The sequence below is a fragment of the Cnephaeus nilssonii genome, assembly GCF_951640355.1.
Source record: "Cnephaeus nilssonii genome assembly, chromosome: 11".
Lineage (NCBI taxonomy): Eukaryota > Metazoa > Chordata > Mammalia > Chiroptera > Vespertilionidae > Cnephaeus > Cnephaeus nilssonii.
Genome location: NC_137082.1, coordinates 68,282,271 through 68,299,824, shown reverse-complemented (window position 1 = coordinate 68,299,824; position 17,554 = coordinate 68,282,271). Strand labels below are relative to the sequence as shown.

At 49.2% G+C, this 17,554-nt stretch overlaps 1 protein-coding gene across 2 annotated transcripts in view; it reads right to left on the bottom strand.

Moving 5' to 3' along the window:
* Positions 1 to 228: 228 nt before the first annotated feature.
* Positions 229 to 17,554, bottom strand: part of ELMO2 (engulfment and cell motility 2) — a 36,585-nt gene continuing 19,259 nt past the window's right edge. The window contains exons 1-13 of one of the 2 annotated variants that reach the window (XM_079784549.1): positions 14,551 to 17,229; positions 14,350 to 14,400; positions 9,884 to 10,006; positions 9,399 to 9,533; positions 8,715 to 8,819; positions 8,501 to 8,609; positions 8,010 to 8,146; positions 6,718 to 6,881; positions 6,499 to 6,611; positions 6,211 to 6,318; positions 5,377 to 5,459; positions 3,373 to 3,450; positions 229 to 2,056 (exon numbers count right to left, since the gene is read on the bottom strand). In XM_079784549.1, coding sequence (XP_079640675.1) covers positions 1,856 to 2,056; positions 3,373 to 3,450; positions 5,377 to 5,459; positions 6,211 to 6,318; positions 6,499 to 6,611; positions 6,718 to 6,881; positions 8,010 to 8,146; positions 8,501 to 8,609; positions 8,715 to 8,819; positions 9,399 to 9,533; positions 9,884 to 10,006; positions 14,350 to 14,400; positions 14,551 to 14,553 — 1,410 coding nt within the window. In that variant the 5' untranslated portion in view covers positions 14,554 to 17,229 and the 3' untranslated portion in view covers positions 229 to 1,855. Of the gene's footprint in view, positions 2,057 to 3,372; positions 3,451 to 5,376; positions 5,460 to 6,210; positions 6,319 to 6,498; positions 6,612 to 6,717; positions 6,882 to 8,009; positions 8,147 to 8,500; positions 8,610 to 8,714; positions 8,820 to 9,398; positions 9,534 to 9,883; positions 10,007 to 14,349; positions 14,401 to 14,550; positions 17,230 to 17,443; positions 17,523 to 17,554 lie in introns of those variants that run through there. The other variant, XM_079784548.1, reaches the window with a different exon arrangement.

The window sequence follows — 17,554 nt, the reverse complement described above, 5'->3', positions numbered from 1 at the left end:
GAAGAGCTTGTCCTTGCCCCCTTCTCTCTGAGGCAAGAGAAAAGTATCTATCTTCATCACGGCCCTCCTTCCAGCCTCCCTACTACCAAGGCTGAGGTTTGGAGCAACAGCCTGAAACGACACCTGGAAGGCTGGGCACTAAGCGTGGCGACACGCGGGGTGAAGAACGTGTTTTCTTTGTAAGGTACAAGTACTCCAACTGCTCCCTGGCTGTGTCCCCGGCAGGAAGAGGAGGGAGGATGTGTTCACGGGGGTGTGCAGTGTCTTTCCCTGATGTACTCCGCAGGCCCGAGCAGAAAACACTTGGTCCTGATGTGACCATCTGTGAGCATCTTTACCCAGCAGGTAGGTACCTGTGTGCGGGGTGGAGGCAGGGTGGTTGAAGAGAAAGGGGCCCTTGGAAGGTGGCTGAGGACTCCGGCTGGCGCTCTCTCAAGTCTCCCAGACACAATGAAGTGAAGGCTTGTCAAGGTGAAAGTTCCCTTGGGCAGGAAGCCAGTAACAGAGACAGAGCTGTTAGTAGGAAGTAGGAACCACAGTTTGTACATGAAAGAGTATTTATTGAAAACATGTTACTGACAGGAAGCTCCTGGCTGCTCTCAGGTTACAATCTTGGCTCACAACTGGAAGTGTTACTTTTTTTTTTTTTTTTGCTTCCAATTTTATAATCCCTCAAACATTCCATCCTAGGATAGGTAGATCTTATATAAATATATATACACGTCTGTATAAGTATGGCCTATAGTAAAGAAAATATATAGTACACTCTTCATTGGGTAGTACCTACCGTGCCAGGCTACCAAAACTGAATGCCACTGTGTTCACGGTTGTCCAAGGAGAGAGGCTGTGTGTGTGGTCTACAAGTGCGGCAGCACCAGGGAAAGCCATGGGCACAGCTGTGGCCTCCAGCTAGCTCCCTGAAGTCATGGCCAATGGCGGGAACCACAGCACTGGGATGGGCAGGAAGGGAAGCCCAACTTGCCGAGGTCTGGAAGGCCGAAGGAAAGCCACCTGGAAGGCTGCACTTCGGGTTAGGTGGGAGGTCTCCCCGGAGGAAGGGAAAGATGTAAGTGTGGGGCGGGGAGTGGACTCTAGTGACCTCACCACAGGCTAGGCCCAGGCTCACCTGGGCTCTCCCTGCAGAGTTCCTGGAGACTAAGAGGGTGGGACTCAGCCTTGATGTCTCTGATTTGCCAGGATGGGAGATTGTGAGCTGGTAGGGAGACATTTGCATCTGCCCAGACAACTGCGTGGGCAAGAGAGACCTGGTGGATCCCGAGAGGAGATGTTAGTGTCGAGCCTCAGCAGCCGCTGCATGTTGGCCCTGTCTGAGGCCGGAGTGAGCCCTCACAAAGACGACAAAAGCATGGGCAAGGCCTCTACTTAGATCTGAGACAGTCACGGGTCACCCAAAGGCAGTCTCTGCAGGGCTCTCAACATGCCCAGCACTGTCCTCTGCAGCCGCCTTTCCTGGGCCAGCTCTTGCCCACATGGGAGCCAGCTGACCACGGGAGAGTAGGCTCAGGAAGAAAGGTGAGTGGCTGCTGTTATCCAGCTCAAAAAGCAGTTTCTTGGCCTGAAGGGCAAGGGCATTTGCTGTTCATTCCTCATGGCCCAAAGCCAGGCTCCACAGTGATGGGAGGGCAGAGCACCTGCCTTCATGACTCAGAGTGGACGGGGACCAAGAGGAAGCTCTGGGTGGTCAGAAGTGGGTTGGAGGAATGGTTGGCATTTACTGGCCACCACGGTCCCTATGGATTCTGTACAAGCAAAAGACAAGGCACCAGACTGTGAGTGTTCCTCCTGGGTCCCCGATGCCTTCCTGGGTGCCATCGCCTCTGGCTCAGGCTCAGGCTCAGCCGTAGTGATACACAAAGTCGTAGCTGCTGGGCTCCTTGGGCACCGGTGGGGGCGCTTCCGGGATCTGGACGTTCTCCAGGTCCAGGAGCCGCAGCTTCATCTCCATGCTCAGCAGGGTGTCCAGGTCACTCTTGGTCAGCTCGCTGGACATGTCCTTCCCCAGAAGGGCACTGAGGCCGTCAATCCAGATGCAGTACTGGGAAGCAAGTTGCAGAACATCAGAAGGTGGCCCCTGGACAGCAGGAGTCCTGCCACGGTCCTTTTCCTAGGACTCGCTCTGGTCTCTTTTGGAACCAGTCAGCGTAGGCAAACGGACTTGGGATAATAGCAAAGGTAAACTGGGAGCTGCTCACTTTCTCAAAAGACTTTTTTTTTGGTTTGTTTTTCAATGTCTCCCCATTCACAATACAGACCAGGCAAAGGGCCTGAGCTGAGGTGTACACGGGGTGGGTTTACTCTGCCTCCTGTTTCTGTACAGTCAGTGTAAGAACACAGCCTGTGGTAAGCACCAGGAGGCCTGACCTTTTGGGTTTTATGAGAGATTGACATTTAAACTCCCTAAAATGATATAAAATATGATTTAAAAAAATACAATTAGAGAACACAGCAAAACCAGACCTGAGAACTGGGGCAGCAAGTACCTGGAAATGCCCCTGAAATTAGTAATGGGGAGGGAAGAATACAAATTAGGTGAAAAGAACAGGACACAAAAGAAACCACTGTGGGACTCACTTTTGTTTTTAAAAAAGTAAACAAAAACAACACCACCACCCCTCCCACCCCCCCACCCCCCGTCAATAAATGTTGAAATTAAGTACTAGAGAAACTGCACTGGAGGGTCTCACAACGAGGGAATGACAGCGTTCTCAGCCCTCCCGGCCCTCCTGCTCCATCTTCCTCTGTGCCTTTGCTCCCTGTCTCCCTCCCCACCTGCTAGTTCACTTCCTCCCACTAAAGCTCTGCTGGCAGCTCAGGTCCCTCCTAACGGTTTCCTCCTCAGAAGCCCCGCCTCCAGCTTCCTCTGATGGCTCAGAGCTCACCAGACCGTGTGGTCTCAACCGCAGTGACTCAGGTAACATCTAGTATCTTCCAGGTCTGCAACTGAAGCTGCAAGCCAGGGTCAGCAGGACCAGGGCCATCTGGCTTCAAAGCCCAAGCCAGACCTACTGCATATGGCCAGGAGCCCTGAGGAGGGGCATCTGTTAGGTTCCCTAGGTAGGCAGCCACAGAAACTGAAAAGAGGAAACTTTTCCTAGTCCCAGCAAATAAGTTAGCCCTAGTTGGCCCTGTCTTGCTAATGACAACCTACAGCTACCGCTGAAGAGAGACCTGGAGGGCCCGGCTCAGGGGAAAAGGACCCGGGTGGCAGACCCTGTGTCAAATAGCCTTCACGACAGGCTGCAGCCTCCTGCTTTAGGGGGGACAGGACGTTCCTGTTGTGCCCGCTTCTCCCCTCTGGCTAAAGAATCGCAGAGAGGGCTGGGATGTGCAAGGCAGCACCATGCCGCTCACCTCATACTTATTAGGCGCAATGAAGTTTAAGGTCTCATCGGGGTCATAGAGGATGGAGAAAGCCAACTCCAACACCTCCTGAAGGAGAAAGGTTTCAGTTAGTGGAGCAATGGACTGGCCTGGGCCCTGCACACCAAGATCTTGGCCAAAGTCCTAATGAGTTGGCACCATCACCAAATGTGCTGAGTCATATGTGATGCCATCCAGCACACGAGTGGCTGGAGATGGGGCCCAGTGGTGACTGACCAACCTGAACTCACCCCTCCCCACCCAAGTCATGCCTACAATGGGGTGATACTTTTTTTTTTAAAAAAAATACATTTTATTGATTTTTTACAGAGAGGAAGGGAGAGGGATAGAGAGCTAGAAACATCGATGAGAGAGAAACATCGACCAGCTGCCTCCTGCACACCCCCTACCAGGGCTGTGCCCGCAACCCATGTACATGCCCTTGACCGGAATCGAACCTGGGACCCCTCAGTCCGCAGACCGACGCTCTATCCACTGAGCCAAATCGGTTTCGGCAGGGGGTGATACTTTTAAGATTGGAGAAAAGTTATTACTTAATACTCAGAAGCTTCAGAATGTCAGAGCCCATGACTGTGTATTACCTTAAATATGTATCTTGGTAATTAAACCGAAAGGTGTTAACAAGTTTAAAACCACAACAATGAAAACAAATTGTGGCCAAAGATGGGAAAATGTGAGCATCAACAACATAAGTGTAATGGGTTAAAAAAAAAAGAAAAAGAATTTGCTTAAACCCTGAGTTCATAATACTGGAAAATAAAACAAGACACATACACATAATTGGTCACTGTTGGGTAGTATCAGGGAACTAACTCTAGGTACACACTAGGAAAGAACTCAGCATTTATCCTCCTTTCTTACATAAACTGTACCACTGGGAAACCAACAGTAGGTGACAGCAAGTGTCTCTTTAGAGAAGTAGTTCAGCTAATAATGAAAAAGACGGGCTGCATTCAAATATCACTAGCTATCAAGCCTATTTACTAGCGGAACGAGGCATTGAGCATTCTGAGAACTGACACCACAAAAAGAGAGACAGCCACATGGTATGTGTCTCTGATAGAACATGAGACCCTCTAGGAAGTAGTCTTATTAAAAAAGAAAAGGTCACACCTGAAGTGGATCAAGCCTCTAGATCTGTCCCTCAGTGTACAGATCTGGGACAGAGGAGCAAGTTAAACTGCACCGTGGGGAGACAGTCAGCAAATCTCAGACTCTGGGAAACTACCAAACAAGCAACCTGGTTCCTTCAACTAATAAACTGCAAAGAGAAATAAAGATGGAAAGATGGAGGGGGAACTTATGAATTAAGAAATGTAAAAGGCGCTCGCTTCAGCAGCACATATACCAAAATTGGAACGATACAGGGCAGGTTAGCATGGCCCCTGCGCAAGAATGACACGCCAATTTGTGAAGCGTTTCACATTTAAAAAAACCACAAAATTTAAAAGACTAATCACGAAGTGTAGCCTCTCTTTGGATGCTCACTTAACAAACAAAACGAGGATGAATGTTTGTATGTCTATACGTATTGCATTTGCATATTTATACAGAGAAATTATGTTTATAAAACAATTAGAGGAAGTTCAAACATCAATGGAATAGTTGACATTAAATAACAATTTTTATTTCTTTTTAGATGTGATAATGCTGTTGGGATTATGTTAAAGGAGTCCTCATAATCTAGGGATACATTCTACATACTGACAGATGGAATGATGTGACACTTGGGGTTTTCTTCAGAGTAACAGAGGGGAGGAAGGTAGACAGTACTTTGCCATGGCTGTGAGGCTGGGTGATGCATATATGGGGGTTCTATCTGTTTTCCTGTATGTTCAAAATTATTCTTCATAAAACATTCAGGAATTAGAGAGACAGAATGCGGGCGAGAGCATGCACCTGAAAGACCGCCACCACGGCCTGCACCAGGCGTCCCTGTGACAGCAGCCGCCTCGGGACTGCCTCTCCACTCACCTTGTTCTGTTTCAGAGCGCTTTTCTCTTTCATGTGGGGACAATCTTTCCCAGTGACAATGGCCTTGATGTCTGCAACAGGAACTGATCAATGAAGGGAATTAGTTTCTGGGAGCTTCCTGGTGCAAGCTGGTCCTGGCTTCGGTGCTCGAAGGGAAGCCTCAGCCCCCAGACTCAGAGAGCTGTATCAGCTCAGCGTGTGTGGCCTTGTATTGTCCCCCCTCTGGGGTCACTGCCCATGAACCATGGCCTGCAGGGCTGTGTCAAATCTGACTGGGCTTTTGGATCGTTTCCCCAAGGCATGGGGCCTCTGACACTCACCTCACTTTCACGTCACAGTAATGACGGTGACAACGCCACCACAGCAAACAGCAGTGGTGGCAGCTAACAGTTTCACCTGCTACTGGTTCTAAGTGCTTTACACAGACTAGGCATTCCATCCTCTTATGAGGGAGATATGGTTATTAATCTGACAGAAGGAAAAAAGGCAGAGAGGAGAATGAACTCGAAATTGATTCGAATGAATCAGAATTAATTAGAATTAGTGGCAAAGCCAGGATTTGAATCCAAGTAGTCTGCTCTTAACCACCACCTTTCAACTTTGTTTTGAATCACCCTTTACTATCTGCAAAGCCCATTGCCCTCTGTGATCTCACCGAATTATCCAATCAGCCCTGTGAGGGAGGCAGATAGAGATGACCTCCAACAGATGAGCAAACAGGTCCAGAGAGACATCTGGCCCAAGACCAGATAATCAGCTTGAAACAGCCAGGATTAGAACTCTCCTGACATTGAGTCCAGCTACCAGGTCACAGCAATAGAGAAATGAACCTACTTTTCTCCTGCAGGGACTCAAATGTCACCTCCCCTTGAGGGTTGTCGTCCAAGTCACCATAGTGCAGGACCTTGTGGTTCAGTGCCAAGCGGCAGTACCAGAAACGTTCTGGAACACAAGGGAAGCCAAACAGGTGAGCAAGGACAGTTCTGGGAAAGGCCTGGGCACACACAGGCAGAGGATGCTGTGTTCCCTGCCTGCTCCCTGCAGGGCCCGCCCAGGCAGGCTCCCTCCCCGGGCAGTGGCTCTGGGCAGTAAGGACCGCGCAGTGCCCCAGGCCCCCGTCACCTTGCCTTCGGCGATTCCCAATCTTCCGGAAGCTGCTGCCCTCACAGAGCCGGTTCAGACGCTGCTGCTTGATCAGCTCAAGGATCTCGGGCTGGATCTTCTCCCTCAGCTCCCTGAGGTGGCCACATACCGGGGAAGGGGAAGGTCACAGCAAGCCTTGGAAGGAAGGCAGAGTGGGGCTGGGTTCTCCCACCTGGCCCCCTACGGGATGGTACTTACACAATTGGCGGGGACTGGAAGTCATCCTGGCTCATCCTTTCGGACTGGCGCAGCCTCAGAATCTCAGAGTAGCTCAGGCTGCGCAGTTTGCTCTTGAACTGATCCAAAGAGTTGGGTTTGGAGGGCAGAGCACGAGTGATCTGCTCTCGGACGACCTGCATAACCTAAGGGGGATGAAGAAGGCACCAGCTCGCCCCTGCTCTAACACCCAGACAGACCGCCTCTGGCACCAAGGCTTTGCCCGTGCCCAGGCCTTGAGCATAGCAGGACGACAGATGTGTGCTGGGGAACAGAGCACCGACGTGCTAAGGAACACCTCCTCGGATGGTTATTTAGGACAAATGACTGATGGTGACAAATGCCTTGTTTCTCATACATTTCAATTAGTCAATGGTGTGGAATGAGCATAGGTTTTTGGAGTCAGAGAGGAATGGATTCAGATCTTGACTCTGTCCCTTCATCTGTTCCTTGAATAAGTCACTTAACACCCTCCCCCTACACTTTAAAGGGACAGAGAAAGACACATCTTCTGATACGTGCTGCCTGAAGGATTATGAGATGCTATATGGAGGCACAGTGCCTGGCACACTGTGGTATGTTCAAAAAAAGGTGTTACTTCCCCTAAAACAACAGTTAAAGGAAAAACAGAGTATCACACTGTACATCCGGTCAGCTCTCCATCAATGAAGGAAAAATCTACAGGAAAAAAGGACTACAGTGAAACCCATAAAAAATGGTCATCACTGGGTGGTGAAATTACAGCAAACACTTTCTTCTTTATACTTCCCAAACTTTTTACAATGAGATGATCAGCTTCAAAACACTCAAGTCTAGAGTAGCAGCTTTTGAGGGCCCTGTGTGCTCCACCGAGACGGGTACTCAGAAAGCACGGAGGAATGACTTCTGAGTAGGTGTCCATGACCTGCATATCATGCCAATCCACTCGGACCTCTCCCTGACGCTTCCAGTGCACAAAACAGCAACAGTGCCTGCACATAGTAAGTGCTCAGCAAACCACAGCTATTATTGTGCTTATCCTCCTGGCCCCTAAGGAACACGGGAGGGGTGAGTACTGCTCCAGGGGCAAATGAGGGGCCAGGGCACCAAGGAAAGACATCTGCTCAAGGTGACAGAGGAAGCACAAGCAGAGGGGACAATGCCTCCGTCTTGTGACGCGTTGCTGCAGACCAGGCTGGTTTTCCAGTGCAGGGATTTCCCCGGCTCTGGCCAGCTGTGACAGGCTGTCAGGTGATGGTCTCAGCCCATGGACCTCAGAGCTCTGCGACACTGACCTTGTTGAAGTCCTCGGCTGTTGCCCTCATCTCCTTCCAGGTCTTGTTCAGCAGCTGGATGCAGATTCCAAAGAGCTCCTCAAAGGCTCGGTCGTGGGTAAAGAACATCGGGTGATAGTCATTGCGCCCTTCGTTTGCTATGGGAGAAAAGAGGCAGGAAAGGGATGAGCTGGGTGCTCATATCCTGGAACTTTGGTTCCTCTGCACCAAAGTCCTGAAGAACAAAACCAAGACGAGGACCAGGGCTAGTGATGATGTAGGATGGGCCTTTCCCAATTCCTGAGCCTTCTTCTCCAGGGCACTTGCTCTTGGTCCGCCTCTGCCCTGTGACAGACTCAGCCAGTCCTTGCACCTGGGAGTGGATGGTTGCATTGCTCTTGAACATGTTCAAACTGCCAGCTTGAACAAAGCAATACCCAAGTCTCCCATTAACAAGGATAAGCCGATCACAGCTCACTCAGCCCCCGATTACAGGGCTGCTGTACACTTACGTAGTTCCCCAACCTGGAGGATTTCACAGAGCATTTTGGTAAGCTCAATTGCACTGCGGCCAAAGGGGCATTCATGTTTGTCTTCGCGGCTGCTGTTCTCCAGGACGATCTGGGGAGGAGAGGAAAGGAGGTGAGGGAGGAGAGGACTAGGGAGGTGTGGGAGGGAGGCCAGAGATGTGGTACCAGGACTGAGAAAGCTGGCCCCAGCCTTTACCCGGATGTAGGTGTCCTGATGGACTTTAGCCAAGTACAGCATGTTGTCCAAGGCCAGCATTCCAGGAGGAGTCTGTGTAAAGTCCATTGCTGGGTTGATATGGTTCTGGAGGAAGAAGAAACCCGATTTAAGACTTGGCAGTCTTTCTGTGCGCGGTGTCACCTGAGGGGAAGCCCTTGCCCCTCATCTGAATGCTGCCAGCACTGCAGACCTACATCTATCGTAGCTCTTTCCATGCCCGTCGCTACTATGAGACTGTGAGCCCTTGACCACTGGGCTGACTCACCGTGTAACCCCAGTGTATAGCACACTGCTGGGCACTGAGTAGGTGCATAATAAATATTTAAATGAATTAACTCCATCCTCAAGCTGATCCTATCACAAAATACCCATGCCTGCTTTTCAAAGAACCTCGCTGCTGTGGTGAGAGGTCTCCGCTCCATCCATATGGCTGACCGCCTGGCCCTGCCTACAGCTGGCTTTGTTTCACAGGCCAAATGCTGCACATAAACTGTGACTCTGCCATTGCATAAGCAAACTGAGCATCAAGGCCCTCCAGCTTCTGTGTCATCTATTCCAGGGCCACCATTACGAAGCAGGGGTGCCCAGGACTCACTTGGGGGGGCCCTCTGACTTCCTGTCAGAGCAGATGGCCTACTGAGGTCTGTGCTTTGGGAAACTTACAGTAAATCCCAGCATTTTGTAGTCCTTGGTATACATGGCTTTGCGTTTTTCAGTCCCACTCCCGGGGACATTGCTCGGGTCAGACTCTGCATCAAATGCAATCCTCCTCAGTTCGAATATAATGTCTCTTTGAGCCTGAGGTGAAACAGACAGCCAGCAGGTGAATCAGCTAACCAAGGGAAGCAAGGAAAAGAAAGAGTGGTGGGGCTTGGGCAGAACTCTGGCCCCGATGGATCTCTGAAGAGGCATTACCTCTTCCTTAGCAGGACAGAGGTGGGCTTGGTGCAGCGGGTCACCAGCAGGAAGAGGACATGGGGAGGCACACAGCTAGATTTCTCAGAGCAGACCAAACCGTTTGAGCAGACACATCTAAGCAAGGTCCCTGGCACACAGTAGGTGCTCAGTATACAGCCTGAGGGTGGAGTGCAGCACATCAAACAGCACGCAGCTTAAGCCAGGGAAGCTCTGCCCCACTTAGTGCCTACCTGGTCATTGGGGTCCATCTTGGTCATCATCCTTTCTTCCAGAAGGTTAAAGGTCAGGACTTGTAGGACATACAGTTGATGGGCCATCTCAGTTTTGATTGGGCGGTTCCCTCGGATCACATGCTGGAAAAAGCACAGGCAGGGAGCAGGGGGCTGAACTGATTTTCTTTTACTGAAGAGTCACATCCATGCTGGTGAAAAAGAAAGTACACTGGGCAAGGAAGAGGGCTTTCCTCCCACACACAAGGACTTTGTGTTCTCGAAGGGGATGGAGCATGAATAGGCTTGATTCAGGCAGAGCGGATTCACTGCAGGCCAGAGGGCACCATCCTCTTCTCTTACCCCACTAAGACTATGATATGGGAGCTCAGCGGCTGGACCTTATTCCAATCAGGTAAGTAATTACTGGTTATAATCAGTAATTACTAGTTTTAATTTGGACTAGCCACATTTTAAGTGTTCAACAGCCACATGTGGCTAGTGGCTACCAAACTGGACTGCAGGTCTAAAGAGATCCAAGACAATCCAAGACGATAGCTAGTGGGCATGGAGAAAGATTTGCTTGTGGAGTTGGACAGTATGGTTCTTTGTTTTCCCTTAGAAAAATAAAATGTTTTGGTGAAGATGGCGTCACCAAGTAGAGAGGCTTTAGAAAAGATCATTTTCTTTAAATGACATGGAGACAGACACCTACATAAAGGGAGGCATCTAATGCTCCTGTCCAACCCTCCTCACTCGCCCCTCCCTCCTTTGTCTCCTACAACTGTCCCTCTTTCTCTCCCCTTCCAGTGTTGTGTTCCCACCATGTCCCTCTCCCTCCTCTAACTTGTTCTGCCTGCTCTCTTTCCACAGCCCTGGGCCCCCCTCAGCTCATCACCTCCTCCCTCTGTCCCTCTGATGCCTACCCCTCTCCTATTCTCACGCTCACTCTGTCTTTTCCCACACGCTCCGGGCTGAGCAATGCTGGTTATGTTCTTGTCTCAAGCTGTCCTGTTCTCCCTCCCACAAGAGTCTGCTCTTTCCTGCATGCTTCCTGTATTTCTCGCTCCCCCACTTTATCTCACTACCATCTTGAATCCTGTCACTCTTGCTCTTTTCTCGGCCAAATGAGACTCTTGTCCAGTTTCCCACACGAACCACCTGTATCTTTTGTGTTCTCTTACTCAGTCTAGTTGTGTCTCTCTTGGGCCTGCTGTCCAATGTGACAGCCTCTGGCCATATGGGGCTACTTGCATTTAAGTCACTTACAATGAATTTAAGTTGAAAATTCAGGTCCTCAGTAGCACTAGACACATTTTAAGCTCACCAGGCACATGTGGCTAGTGGCTGCCACCCGATGGTAGGGTAGATATGGAAGATTCCATTATCACAGAAAGTTCTATCAGACAGCTCTATAGAGCTTCTAACTCTAGATCAGTGTCTTTTTCGGGCTCCCTCTAACTTCAGATCAGCTCTCTAGGGCCTGCTCGGCTGGAGATCAAGCTCATTAGACCCGTGCAGTCCAGTAAGGTAACCACTAGCCATGTGTGGCTATTGAACATTGGAAATGCAGCTAGTCCAGACTGAGACGTGCTGTCAATGAAGGCACACCAGACCTCAGAACCTTTGTATGTGAAAACAAAATGTACAGTATCTCATTAATGATTTTCCTATTGATTATATGTTGGAATCATAGTGTTTTAGATAGACTGGGTTAAATGAAATGTTATTGAAATTAATTTCCTCCATCCCTTTTTTAACGTTGCCGCTAGAACATCTATAATAATAAAAGCGTAATATGCAAATCGACCGAACAGCTAAACAGCTGAACGACCATCCGGACGACCTTCTGGACAAAGCCAGGGCTACAAGGGCTGAGCCCCTTGCACCAATTTCATGCATCGGGCCTCTAGTAGCAAATAAAATAAGTGGTCCCTATAATTTCACTGGACAGCGCTGCTAGGTCTCATCTCCCCACCATGAGATGCCAGAGTGCTTCTCCTTCCTGTCTCTTTCTTTCTCTAGGTCTGCACAGCCCAAACAGTAACCACAAGCCATATTCCAAGTAAAATTTTAAAAAATGACAAATTAAGTTCCCCAGTCAGACTGGATACATTTCAAGTGCTCAACAGCCACATGTGGCTAGTGGCTACCATTTGGGACAGCACTTCCACAGCTGCAGAAATTTCCACTGGACAAAGCTGCCCGCTCTCTTGCTAGAGGGTGTGCTAATGCCCTCATCCCTCCCTCTGCCCCATGTGCTCCCTCTTTGTCTCTCCTCTTAGCTCAGTCTCAGTGTCCGTCTCCATCTCCCCACGCTTACTTTTTCGTTCTCTGCTCTCCCCCTAAGCTTCCCTTCCCCCTCCCTCCCCAGACTCTTTGCCCAGGCTCTCTCTCTGTCACTGCTCTGCTGTCCCACTGACACCCCACTTCTTAGCCCCACTGTGAGTCTCTTCCTTTCTCTATGTTCCCCCACTCTGCCACTCCAATTTCTCACCACCCGTCTATCCCTACTCCTTCCACCTCACCTCTCTAGAACTCATAAACTACTTTAAAGAGAGGTTAAAGTTAATGTGATATTGGTTTTCACTCATTTACTCCCCCTTTCTTAAACTTAGACACATCATTGTGGGAAAGTAATTACTCTAGCCATCAATGGCTTACAGAAGGACAGCTCCAGTTGGGTGAGTTTTACCTGACATCTTATTTGCTGTCAGATACTTCCAGGCCTATGTTCTTTGGGTGGACTCAGTTAACCTCCTGGACTTACTAGGAAGTGAGCATGCATACCATTTCCTAGCAGACTATCTAAGTCCTGAGCCTTGACACTGAACTGTCTTCTATAGTGGAATCTTAGCTTGTCATAACCTCATTCAAGAAAATAAAAAGTCTCAAAATTCATTAAATTTCCCTCACAAAGGCATCCTCGCTCCCACACACGAAGAGGAATGTGGATGAGAAGGCGTGGGCACTGTGTGCTCTCCGTCACTTGCAGGCAGAGTGCTTGAGCATTTGCTCAGTCCCTCCTGCGGGCTGCCCACGGGCTGTGACCAGGGAATGGCCAGTAGGCAAGAGCTAGTTCTGCTTAGTGAAGTCTGACAGGCTCCGCGTGTTTAGACCAGCTGATCACTGGACTTCACAAATACTCGGAGCTTACTTCACAAATACTCGGAGCTTACTTCTTGAATCTATCAGCTGTTCTTTCTTGTTCACAAAGAACTGCCAATAGAAGCACAGCACTTACCACATGCCAGGCATCCTGCTAAGCACTCTATATATATTAGCTCATTTAGTTCTCACATCCAGAGGAGCAGATCGAAGCCCACAGAAGTTAAGTGAATTACTCAAGATCAAAGATTTGGCTAATGGCAGAGTGGGTGCTGGTGACTCCAAAGTTCATGTTCAGAATTAGTAAGTCTTTCACACTTGACTCCGAATTTCTTCACTGTGCCCTCCTAGTTCTTCCTTGTTTTTGACAACTGATAAAATGGCCGCCTTTTAATGTAGATCCTTGGCTCTTTCCCCGCTCCCACTCTTTCCCCTTCCCACCTCGGTTCCTTCCCACCCCACTTCACCTCCCTGGTAACAAGGAATTAGACCTCTTTCCAGATGTCTCCCCCTCCCCACCACCTCCTACTCCACTTTCCTCCCTAACACAACCCTCGGGAAACACACAGATTTTGGAGTGTGATCTTTCTAAAATGCTAGTCTGGCTACTTCGTGATCCTGGTTAAATCCCCTCAACTGCCCTTAGGAAAAAGACTAAGACCCTACTTGATCTGGTCTTTGCTACCTCTGCAGTCTCACCACACATCTGCTCCTTGCTTCACCCTCTACCCATCACACACTCCGTCTGGCTCCGGGCCCTCAACGCCCCCACTCCTTTTCTCTTTGGTCTGCTTGCTTGTCCTCAGCCTCCCCTGAAGACGGTCCTCTGAAGGCTTCCTGACACCTCTCCTTCCACACAGGTCTGACTGCCCTCCTCTGAAATCTCCCAGACCACGAATCTCTACAGAACCTGGCCACAGGGTGCCATGACCACTCGTCTTTCCTGCTGGACTGGAAGTTCTTCGAGAGCAAACACACTGTCTTAGTCATCCCTGCTGGTGCCCCACACACTCAGGTTTATGACCCGAGTTAATTCAACGAGTTACCTTCCTTTTTTGGTGCCTATGTTAACATGTTCCCTCTAGATAAACAAGTTTGGATCTGCCAGGCAACAAACAGTACAGCTGGCCTCAGTGTCTCCTTTGAGGCTCTGCAATCCCTGGTGGGCCAGCGGCCTCCTAGAGACAACTCTGCCTATAGAGGATTACAAAAAAAGCTTTTCACCTTAAGAGTGTTTAGTGCCTATTGGTAAGTTCTCTCTGAGTGCCCAACCCATTCAATAGTAATTTCAACAATAATACAACTATAGTAATGGTGATAATTGCTATTAATAGTAACAAAACAATAGTAACAAAATACAGCTTGTTTCGGAAACTTACATTTAGGATTATGGATCGTAGGTGCTTCTGTGCAAATGCATTGGCCATGTCCTAGTGAGAAAATAAGAAACATGAGGCAAGGTGGCAGGACACAGCTGTGACAGCCATAGAGGAAGGTGGTGTCACAGCTCTGGGGCTTTTTCTGTCACAATTTTTTTCCTTTCAAATGAAAAGTGGGCAAATAGAAAAAAATCCACGAACCATCAACTGTATCTTATACTCCAACAAATTCCCTCACGTTTTTCCTTTGTGAGTGCAAATGAACAAATAGGGTTTCTGGTCCCAATGGCACAATCCACCACACCATCTTCAAAGAGGGACGAAGACACCTCAGACAAGACACGGTGTTACAAGGACGGTGGGCGATGGACAGTGTAAACGGAGCACAAAGCAGCGTGATGGTCCCCAAGCCGCAGGCCCTGTTCACTGTTCCCGGCAGGCACCCACTGCCTGGGCTGGAAGGGACTCCAAACCCAGGAAAGGGCTTTGGCCCCGCGCTGCTCCTGGGGCTCACCAGCAGAGGGAGCTGGGTGGGGACCCCCTGAAACAGTGAGTAGTTCCCATTCACTTCTGACTGGTGGAGAGAACGTGTTGGGTGCTTTGGGGTAATTTTTCATAATAGGTTACTTTTTAAATTATATTTGGTTCTGATTTAACAGGAACACTTGATGTATTTAGCACACTCAGGAAAGTATCCTACTAAATTGAATCTTCCAGGGAGCGAAGCTTTAAGGGTCCTCTCAGAACCATTACTTGGACCATTCTTATGCAAATCTTTAAAAAATACATGTCTATTTCAGAAGAGACTGCAATGATTATAATTTAATCATTGCCAAGGACTTGGCTTTATTAAGACCATCATTTATTTTTCTGGGTTGTGACACTAATACCCTTAAGGAGCTATTGAGATGTGAAGCTATTTTCTCCTAAACAAAATGGTCCCAGATTACCATGCTTTTAATTTCTCTGACAGCTTTTCATAATTCTTCTGTCTCTGCCTTCCAATGTCAGCCATCACTTCTTATCATGTTAATTGGTATGACTTCACTTTAAACTGCTGCCTTAGTTTCATTTTACAGAGAATTCTAAGTCCATCGGCCTGAGGGAGCTGTCACACCTCTCCCATGGAGCAGTGTCCTCAGAGCTCAAAGGCCTTTCTCTCACGCCTGGATTTCTGGCCAAATGCCAAGTGGCTGGTGCTGCCAGGAACATTAAGTTTTGCTATGCTTGCCCTGAGCATACACACCGCCTGGAGGAGAGGAGAGTGGCCTAGACACTTCTTGGTAGCTATAGGAGGTCAGCTTGAGATTAGATCTCTCTGTGGACAACTAACAGTGGGAAGCAGGCAGTGGTCACCGCTAGGACATTAAGGCCTCAGACTAAAAGCTTCTCTGTGGGGGAAACACTCATCCTCTTTCAGGTCCTTGTAGAGCTGACCTCCCTAAGCTCCCTCTTAGGAAAAATGAGCATCCAAATTCCCTCTTGTCAACTGTCCAAACCTCTTCAAATGCCCACGGTCTAGGTAAACAGGTACACTTTGCTATATCAAGGTGGGGGGTGATGCGTCATGGTGTCATCTAGATGAAAGCCACAGGCTATTTCTGAATCTGATCTTCGCTGGCTGAGCCACAGACCCACGTAAAGGCGAATTACAAAGGAAAGACTGGGCCACATTCCCTGGGACAGGCATCGCCTTAATCCTGCATGTGGCTCTACTCTGCAGGATGTCCTCAAGTGTCCTGACAAATGAGGCTTACAGCACACAACCTTTCCTGGTCCTGGAGTTCCCTGAACATCTTAGATCAGAGGTGAGATTCTTGCCCAGCTGAGACCTCCCCACCTGGATGAGAGCGGGGCCCTTTCCACATAGCGGTGCTACTTACAGTGGCAGGCAGGTCTAGAGGATTAAGGTGCTTGTCCTGCCGGCAGAAAGCAAAAGCACAGAGAGAAGCCGATGGAAGAATGAGCTTTCAGTTTACATTCAGGACAGGACTAGGAAGGAAGAGCTTAATGGAGCAAAGCCATCCAAGAAAGGCAGGACAGACAGAAACACAGATGCCCCTGGTCTCCCACTAGAATCCACCAAGGGCTTGGTACCTGATCCCACATGAACTTCAACCTCCTGAGCCCAGGGTACTGACAGACAACGAAACAGTCTTTCTTTTGTGCACCACCTGGGCTTTTACCAGAGAAATCTACGAAGTGTGCTGAAGGGCCCCCAGGGGTCTTTTAATCTGGCCCTTTCATTTGACAGAAGAGAACCTGAGACCCAAAGAGGTTAGAGCATGTGTCCGGCCAGTGGCAGGCCCTGGACTCTTAGGTCAGAGCTTGTTCTCCTGCCCAACCGATTCCCGGTGTCCTCACCTGTAAATCGGGGGTCTGGTTTACCTCATGACATCCTTGTGAAGTAAATGGGGAAGATGTGATAGCTCCCATATTACAGGTGAGGAAATCAGGGTTCAGAGAAGTAGAGCTGTTTGCATAATGTCACACAGATAATTCACAGGAAAAGAAGGAAGTTTAGAACCTGGATCAGAGGGTCCTTACACACGAAACCAGGTGCTAAGTCCCTCCACTCTTGCTTCCTTAAGTAAGGCTCTCATTTGTTTCAATCTCCTTGGACTCAACAGTGATGCCCAGAGGGTCTCCTCTCCCTTCTTGATCCTCTAACCTAGGGGGCGGCAAACTAAGGCCAAATTAGGCTTGTCAACTATTTGTGTAAATAAGGTCTTACTGCGAGACAGCCACATCATTCGTTCACCTACTGTCTGAAGTGGCTTTTGGCTACAACAGGAAAGGTGGATAGTTGCCACATAGACAATATGGCCCACAAAGCAAACACATTTACCCTCTGCCCCTTTAGAGGAACAAGTTTGCAGGCCCCTGCTCTGACCTAAGACCCCAGCTCGTTTCCCTGCTCGTTCTCCCCTGGGTCTTCCTTAGCAAAGCCGCTCGATGGGCTCTGATCACAGAAGGACAGGAGGAAGGACCCTTGGGAAAATGGCTGGGATTCTGCTGTCTGCAAAGGATGAGTGGGTGAGAATTCTTCTCTTGGAAGAGCCCAGACGAAAAGCTTGGAAAGGCAGCCACAGACCTGTCGCTTGTCCTCAGGAGCCTTCAGAAAAAGTGCGTTAATCAGGGCAATGGCGTAGGTCTGAATTTCCTGGTTGGAGCTGTGTCAATGAAGAAAGAAGGCAGAGGAGAT